Source organism: Rhincodon typus, chromosome 10 (assembly GCF_021869965.1).
Source record: "Rhincodon typus isolate 14 chromosome 10, sRhiTyp1.1, whole genome shotgun sequence".
In the NCBI taxonomy this organism is placed as follows: Eukaryota; Metazoa; Chordata; class Chondrichthyes; order Orectolobiformes; family Rhincodontidae; genus Rhincodon; species Rhincodon typus.
Window position 1 is genome coordinate 54,932,897 of NC_063341.1, and position 9,360 is coordinate 54,942,256.

Genomic DNA, 9,360 nt, shown 5'->3' on the forward strand with positions numbered 1-9,360 from the left:
TGGAACAGTAATCTTTTCATTTTTTTTGATTACGTCTAGTTTGTTAACATAAGTTTTAGACTTTTTTGTAATAAATTAAACTATTAAACACAAATAACTTTAAATTGTTAATAATCAAGCTGAACTGAAATATAGTAATTATCAATTATGCCAATTAAAACACTTGCAATTGTCACTTGCTCATCTTGTTGGATGAAATGGCGTAGAGAAACATGAAGTGAGAGCTAAAAATGTAAACAATGGCCAAACAATGGCCATACTGATGTGTTCCAATCATTTTCACTAAGTGGTTCTTTTCAAGATAGCCCTGACTACTCTTATGATTTTATTATTGTTGCTGTCTATTATTGATGTAGAATAATGAGAATACCTGCTTGCTTGGAAGTTGCAGTAAGATTAACCGTTGCCCTTGCTATGACGTCCTAGCATCCAAATAATATTATTCCCCTGGAGCTCATCTCTGTCGTTATAATATGCACAGTCCTGTATATGAAACTGATGAGATGGCTGGAAACCAGGAACTATTATCGTTTGGTAGCAAAAGCTCGCTTGAGACGGGAAGCAGCATTCCAGAAAATGGAAAAGGCTATGATTCAGGTTAAACAAATGGTAAGTATGGGAATTCCCAGATTCTGGCTCATCTTCTGTAAATAAAACATTCTATGTTATTCTGTGCAGGCTCTATATGTTTATATTTTTTTAAAAACTTGCAAATCATCCAGCCTTTTCACGGACAAAACTCTCAAATAGTCTGATTGAAGAGTGGCCCTTTCTATAAATGCAGTGATTGCAAAACCATTAAAGTACCGTGGACGAATTTTGGATTGGATCCATTTGTTTTGGATTCCTGACTAATCTGGAATGTTGAATAATACAATGCTTGCATTTTCTTTTCCTCCAACTTTCATCTGGTGATATAATAAAAAAGAAGCAAATCTAGAGAGATGGAATTATCTGGCAGAATTGCTGACATTTCTGCCTCTGCTATTCTGTTTGTCAAAATTGAGTGCCTAATGCTATTTAGAACTGCACCCTGATGGAAAAAGGATTAGGTTTGTTGGAAAAGGGTTAGGTTTTATAAAAAGGATAGTTTGTTGTCCACGTCTGCCAACATCCTTCCAAACAATTGTCCAAATCATGATATTGCTTCCAATTGTCTCTCCACTCTCCACCATGCCACTCTAATCCCTTTTAGAGACATAATGCCTGCTGTCTTCACAGAAGTGTTTGCTTTTTGGCTTTCTGTTTGATGTCTTTTCATCCAGAATTGCTTATTTGCTTAATCATTTTACCACACATTTACTGCTTTATATGAAAACAAATACAAGATTGCAAGATAATCATTGATGAGGAAGCTCCATTTGGTGTATTGCGGTTCATCATTCAGGCATTCTTGAAACTCTTCCACGTTGTAACATGTACTCTTCCTTACATGCTTCCAGGATCTTTGTGAAAGAAATTTCTGACATCAGTCTTAAAATTGCCTCACTAATTTGAACCCTAATTCTCCTTCCAAAGCCTCCCATTTAAGAAGGAGCTGAGAATATTTTTATTTTCTCTCTCAAAGGTTTGAGAGTCTTTGGAACTCTTTCCTAGACAACAGTACTTTCAGGCAGAGGTGGATAAATTTTTGACTATCAAGGAAACCAAATGTTATCGGGGTAGGCAGGAATGTGATTCTGAGGCCAAGGCAGAGCAGGATAGAATGGCTGAATGGCCAATGCTTTCTCATTGGTATTTTTGATAATCAAACAACTGAAAATAAATTGTTCTTCTCTTCTAATATCTATCACTGTTTCCATTTCAATTATTCCTGAATAAACAGGAAACAAACTCTGATGAAACATCATTGACCTGAAACATGAACTCTCTTTCTCACTCTCTACATATTCTGCCCGATCCTTTGAGAATTTCTAGACTTTCTGTTTTAATAACAAAAATGCATGTACAGAACATAACAGCAGCCTTGCTCACTAGCCTACATTGGAAAAACACTCAAAATAATTAGCATTTGATTATATAACTAATTTTCAAATAATATATCTTGGAAAGTACTTTTGTCAGCATAATTGAAGGCCCCAGGAGTTGCTCCTTGGTTGTTTTATGGCCAAACTAAAACATAATAAATGCAACTATAATAAAAGGAGAACTTTGGTTCTCCAATTAATAAGGCAAATTCCATTCCCTGTTTAATTGTGTGATTTTAACGGTACCAAGTATTACGACTTAACTCAAGATGGAAGCTAATTTTAATTACAAAATTACAGACTTAGGTGTTACCCAATTGTCTTCAAGCTTCACCCAGTTTTTTGATGTACAAAGTTGTGGAATGTTCCCCTTTGACCCGAAAAATGGGTACATTTGTACAGATTGTGCGCTTTAGTGAAGATTGCAGAATAGGAAATGTCAACCTTTGGAAGAAATGTTAAACCAAGGCTCTGCATACTGTTCTCTCAAGAAAACCTAAAAGACAAATTATATTATTTGAAAAAGAACATTGAAATTCTCGTTTTGTCCTGATAAACATGAGTCTCTCAACCTTCATTTCTGAACAGATTAGTGCAGCTGGTATTTATCTCACTTCTATTTGCAAAGCATGCCATTCACAAGTTTGCTGCTGTTACAATTCAAACCAGATCATTGGCAATGAAGTGCTTTGTTTTGTACTGAAGTCATAAAATGCACAAGGTCTTACATTCTAATATGATTTTCAAGTCCGTGACTACATTGTGTTCATCTGATACACTTACGTCTAATTAGTGATAAATTTTCCTGAGTGGAAGCTGTTTTTGTTCTTTAGAAACATAGAATTCTGGGGGTCCCCATTACTTGCCCATGTTTAATTGTACCGTGGAAGTGGCTGCTGTGACCACTTTCTAAGCCTTTTTTTCTGCCAATTAATATCTTAGTAAACCATTTCTGAAGATGGTTGAATAGGCTGGGGCTACTTTCCCTGGAATGTTGAAGACTGAGGGGTGACCTTATAGAGGCTTATAAATCATGAGGGGCATAGATAGGGTGAATAGCTAAGGTCTTTTCCCCACAGTAAGCAAGTCCAAAACCAGAGGGCATAGGTTTAAGGTGAGAGGGAAATGATTTAAAAGAGACTTAAGGGGTAAATGTTTTATGCAGGCATCTGGATGGATACATGAATAGGAATGGTTTAGAGGGATATGGGCCAAATGCTGGCAAATGGGGCTAGATTAATTTAGGAAATCTGGTCAACATGGATGAGTTGGACCGAAGGGTCTGTTTCCGTGCTGTACAGCTCTATGACTGTATGAGAAAATAACTATTGACTCTATGTTAAGAATGAGCCATGTGGTGTGGACTGGGTATGGGTGGCAGATTCTCTCTTCTGAGGAAGATTAGTGAAACAATTGGTTTATTCTGACATGATGTATTCTGGAAATTGCTAAATGTGTTGAATACCTTTTCACAATATCTCCATTGTTAATACAGTACTGTACTTTATTGTAACATACAGTTATTCTCCAGGCTGGTATGTGTGGGGATCAAAGTGAGTGACAGAAAGTGATTTGATCAGAGTTTGGTGCATCTTAAATAGTTCTTCTTCCTTTGTTTCCTGCTTACGTACACATAGTGTGGGAAAATAGCATGGGAAGCTAAATTGGGTTACTGAGAAGCAAAATTCACAATTCATTTATAGTAGAAAGAATGGCACGATGAGTTTCATAAAATAGTTCGTTGTTTGAATCTGTGGGTCCAGCCGGAGTGCGAGAAGGGAAAATGGTAACGTTCTGCAAAAACTTGTAGCTAGCACCTGGCCTCCTGCTTCTCTACTGCTGACCTCCCCCATGGCCTACATCACTTCAAGAGGTGGTGGAAGCAGGGAATACAGACAGGCTGAGTGCTAGTGTCTGTAATTCCTATCACAGTGACTTATCCAACTTTGTCATAGTTATGGAGAGCAGAAGGAGCACAATATCCTGGATTGAATCATTCTCTGATTCCCCCTTCTGAGTTGTTTGAATTTTGAGGAAATGTTAACAAAGTAATAAGTAGAGGGTTAGTGTTAGATTTTGTGTTGTGTCAGATCTAAAACTTCTGACTTCTCTTTATATTCTTTCATTTTACATTCCATTTTCTCATGCCTCATTTATGCTCTTATGGTATATTTTGTTCCTGAATCTAAATGTCACAGCAGCCCAGTTGATCAATTTATAACTGGCCACAATTTTGTTTACAATATAACCAAGACAGTATTCTCTTCCCCTAGGAAACCAGTAAAACAAAAATCAATTCTGCCCTCTTTTTCTCACTTCCTGATCTCTGTAAATCGATAAACAAAGGGGATGTATCACCAAGTTACGTGCTGCATACTTACCTGGAGAAGGTAAGAAAAAAGTTATGTCTTAAATCAGGGCATAAGAGCAGGAGTAGGCAATTTATCTTTATTGTCTGCTCAGTCATTCATTGCGATTATGGCTGATCTGTGACCTAACTCCATAGATCCATTCACCCCATATTCTTAACACCATCTGTTAACAACAATCTACCTATCCTCTCAGTTTTGAAATTAACAATTGATCTTATGTTATCAATTGTCACTTGTAAAAGAGAGTTCCAAACTTTTGGAACACCTTTTGCATGTAGAAATGTTTCCTAATCACGCTCACTATGAATTTTCTCCCCTCTGCCATTAGGTTCCCTTGGTCTATTAGAAAGGGCTGATGGTTGCTAGGCATATAGTTTCCTGGACAATTGCAGTCCTCCTCCAAAACTCACAAACTGCATGTGTAATATAGATAGTGAATGTCAGCAGGCAAATATTTCTTGAAAAGGTTTATCATTGCACTGGCTTACAAAAATGCCTACCAGCTAATTATTACCCAGGTCTGGGTACAGAATGCCTTCCTTAAATGATTTCCTGCTTGTTCAACTACTCCTACGAGATCCTTGTCCATTGACCTTCGAGTGAGAGGAGGAAGACCATTGTGGCTCACATAAGGGTCTTCGTAGTCTGCAAACTCTAGCGTCTTTAGCTTGAGAAAGTTCAACTACAGATTTCAGCATTTTGACAGCTGCTGGTGCTGTTTGGCTGAATAGCATTTCTGGCATAACTCTGGTTATTGGCTGAGCAGTAGCCAAGATATGAAAGTGCTGTCATCCTGAGAGAAAAGGGTATGCTGTATTTCCATTGCATGACACCCATATATTGATCTGCCTCTCAGCACCGTTCTGACATGGGGGGGAGCAGCTTGTAGGACATCCCAACTGATCAAATTGATTTGGTTTCCTAGCTTTCTCATGACAAGGGAGATAGTGGAATCCATAGCTCCAGGATGAGTATTCTTGACAGTTTCTATTATGATTTTCCATATTGCTAACTTTTACCAGCATAGTCTAAATTCATTGTTCACTGAGGTTCCCACATATTCCATGTTTCACTGTGGAGTATTGATGCCAGACATCAGAATCCCACATGACTTGGTCAAGGACTCTTCTTCCATTCCTTGATTATTGGTAACTCCTTGCGTACTATCCAACACAATGAGCAATTGCTGGTGGCATACTGCATTTTTCTTAAGAAGGCTGGGTCCCCAAACTCTGTACATTTTTCCTCCAACAAACCATTTGCTGTTTGTCCATTCCAATTACATCTTCTCATTGATATGAATTAATTATTCAGAGCAGACTCCGAAATTCATTAATTGTAATCTTGCTAATCCCAGTACTGAAGGTTGGAAAGGTTAAAGATGAGTTGCTATGCAATGCAGGAATGTCGGTGTTTTCCTGAAACTTGGAAACATTCTCTGTTCTTTCCAATACCAAATTGGACAGCAAAAAGAGTGGGAGTAAAGTGTGCCCTGTGGAAGGATTCTGAAGATATTTGAGGCCACTCACAATGCCTTGCAGAAAATAGGAAAATCATGCTCGTAGGTTTTGAATGTGTAATAAGTTAGAATAATTACTGTAATTGCTGTGATAAAGTTGTACTTTTCTATTCATTGTTTTGAAGGCTTTGGAGGCCACAAGAAAGTTCAACTGCATCACAGACTTTCTTCCTGAATGTCAAACACAACTTGCAGATTTGCATAATGTAAAGAAAGGACTACTGTATGGCATTCCCATCAGCATCAAAGAAAACATTAACTACAAGGTACAGAATTTTTTTGGAAAGTGCATTAAATGTTGTGCATTGTAAGTTCTTTGGAATTTGAAGATGCTTGGCTGTGTGTTTTATGTTACAATACGTAAGCAGAATAAAGTATTGAAAAGAGAGCAGGTTCCATATCTATTTCAATTCAATTTACAGTTTAAGGAAGCTCTGTTTATATTTTTCTATTCATTGCCACACTTTTCCATCTCAAAAGCATTGACTACTCGTCATCTTTTGATGTATCATTTTCGGCTGTAGTCACTCTCCGTCATTTTGGACAAGTGGTCTTTATTCACAGAGGAGAGATGACACAGCTATGCAAGTACTGGAATCGTCCAGTAGATGGTGGCAGAGTAACAGGGCTCCATTTGGTCTCTGGCTATGGGCCCATTTGCTCCCATCTGCTTTCCTTCTTGGCTTTACTCTTGCTTCTACTCTTTTCTTTTGCTTTATTTTCCTTTTCTATTGGTTTTTTACTTCTTTTTTGTGGTGGGTTGGTCAACAGCAAATGGGACACTACAGTCAAGGTTTTTGCAAAGATTTGTAGCTCGGTTGTGGGTTGCTTGCCGAGGGGGCTTGATTTCGTTCAGACGTTTCGTCACCATGCTAGGCAACATCATCAGTGAGGCCTCTGATGAAGCAATGTTGTTCTGCTCCACTTGGAATGTGTACTGTCTGGTCTGTTATGGTGGGTAGTGTCATTTCCAGTTTTGATTTGTATGAGTTTGTATATAGGGTCCAATTCTGTATATTTGTTGATTGCATTATGGATGGAGAACCATGCCTCTAGGAATTCCTGTGCATGTCTCTGTTTGACTTGGGCTACTATGGTTACTTGGTCCCAATTAAACTGATGGCCTTCATTGTCTGTGTTTACCGATATTAAGGGGAGTTTGTTGTGCCGTTTTGCTGCTAGCTGATGTTCATGTATTCTGATGGGTAGTTTCCTTCCTGTCTGTCCGATGTAATGTTTGTGGCAGTCATTGCATGGTATTTTGTAAACCACATTCGTTCTGCATGTTGTGGGAATGGGATCTTTAATCTCTGTGAGTGTTTGTCTCAGAGTGGCTGTGGGCTTGTGTGATGCCATGATTCCTAGTGGTCTTAGGAGTCTCGTTGTCAGTTCTGATATGTTCTCGATGTAGGGCAGTGTGGCCAGTATGTTAGGGTGTACTGTGTCCTCTTGTTGTCTATTTAGCAGGCACCTGTGGATGAAGTTGTGGGGATATCCGTTCATAGTGAAGATTTTGTATAGATGTTCTTCCTCTTTCCTACGAAGTTCTGGCATGTTGCAGTGAGTGGTGGCCTATTCAAATGGTATCCTAATACAGTTTTCTTTGTGGACATTGGGGTAGTTGCTGTGGAAGTTGAGGATTTGGTCAGTGTGGGTTGCTTTCCTGTATACTGAGGTTTGGAACTCCCCATTGGTCATACATTCAACCCTGATGTCCAGGAACGGAAGCTGATTGTTGTTTTCTTCTTTGCTCGTGAATTTAATCCTGGCCAATACTTTGTTGATGAGGTGGTGGGTCTTTTCTAGTTTGGTGCATTTAATGATGACAAATATGTCGTCCATGTATCAGATCCACAGTTTAGGATGAATGAGGGTGGGAGTAGTGTGTTCTAGTCTTTGCATGTCTGCCTCTGTGATGAGTCATGAGATGGCTGACCCCATGAGTGTGCCATTGTTCTGTTTGTATACTTGACCATTAAAGACGAAGTGTGTGGGGTGGGGCACAAGTCTAGTAGTTGGAGTATGTTGTCATTGCTGATGGAGCTGCTGGTCTGCATTCCTGCTTCCTGTAGTAATGTGGACAGTGTTTCTTTGGCTAGTGGGATGTCGATTGACATGAATAATACTGTGATGTCAAAGGATACCATAATCTCATTGTTGCTGATTTTTATGTTGTTGAGGTGATTGAAGAATTCTTGGGTTGAGTGGATGGAATGGGGTGATCCATTGACTAGGTATTTCAGTCTCTTCTGTAAGTCCTTGGCCAGTTTGTGTGAAGGTATGCCCGGTAGGGAGACAATGGGTCTGGTTTGTACTTTAGGGGTGGGGTGTGTTCACACCTTCTGGTTTTATTCTCATGTAGCCCGTCTTGGTTATCTGTCCTGCATCCTTTAGTCTATTCAGTGTTTGGGTGATCCTATCAATGAGCTGCGGTGTTGCGTCTGTCGCCACCTGTTGGTAAGTGTTTGTATCTACATAAGAACATAAGAACTAGGAGCAGGAGTAGGCCATCCTGCCCCTCGAGCCTGCCCCGCCATTTAATAAGATCATGGCTGATCTTTTTGAGACTCAGCTCCACTTACCTGCCCACTCACCATAACCCTTAATTCCTTTACTGTTCAAAAATTTATCCAGCCTTGCCTTAAAAACATTCAGCGAGGTAGCTTCAACCGCTTCACTGGGCAGGGAATTCCACAGATTCACAACCCTTTGGGTGAAGAAGTTCCTCCTGACCTCAGTCCTACATCTGCTTCCCTTTATTTTGAGGCGATGCCCTCTAGTCCTAGTTTCACCTGCTAGCGGAAACAACCTCCCTGCCTCCACTTTATCTATTCCCTTCATAATCTTATATGTTTCTATAAGATCTCCCCTCATTCTTCTGAATTCCAATGAGTATAAGCCCAGTCTACTCAGTCTCTCCTCATAATCGAAACCTCTCAACTCTGGAATCAACCGAGTGAATCTCCTCTGCACCCCCTCCAGTGCTAGTATATCTCTTCTCAAGTAAGGAGACCAAAACTGCACACAGTACTCCAGGTGTGGCCTCACCAGGACTCTATACAGCTGCAGCATAGCCTCCCTGTTTTTAAACTCCATCCCTCTAGCAATGGCAGACAAAATTCCATTTGTCTTTTTAATTACCTGCTGCACCTGCAATCCCACCTTCAGCGATTCATGCACAAGGACACCCAAGTCCCTCTGCACAGCAGCATGCTGCAATTTTTTACCATTTAAAACATAGTCCATTTTGCTGTTATTCCTACCAAAATGGATGACCTCAAACTTATCAACACTGTACTCCATCTGCCAGACCTTTGCCCCGTCACTTAGACTATCCATATCCCTCTGCAGACTTTCAGTGTCTTCTGCACACTTTGATCTACCACTCACCTTAGTGTCATCTGCAAATTTTGACACACCACACTTAGTCCCCAACTCTAAATCATCTATGTAAATTGTAAACAATTGTGGTCCCAACACTGATCCCTGAGGCACACCACTA

The 9,360-nt window shown here is 39.7% G+C and overlaps 1 protein-coding gene across 1 annotated transcript in view; it reads left to right on the forward strand.

Moving 5' to 3' along the window:
* Window positions 1-489: 489 nt before the first annotated feature.
* Window positions 490-9,360, forward strand: part of LOC109937402 (vitamin D3 hydroxylase-associated protein-like) — a 54,938-nt gene continuing 46,067 nt past the window's right edge. The window contains exons 1-3 of the mRNA XM_020535980.2: window positions 490-609; window positions 4,241-4,357; window positions 5,984-6,124. Coding sequence (XP_020391569.2) covers window positions 490-609; window positions 4,241-4,357; window positions 5,984-6,124 — 378 coding nt within the window. The remainder of the gene's footprint in view (window positions 610-4,240; window positions 4,358-5,983; window positions 6,125-9,360) is intronic.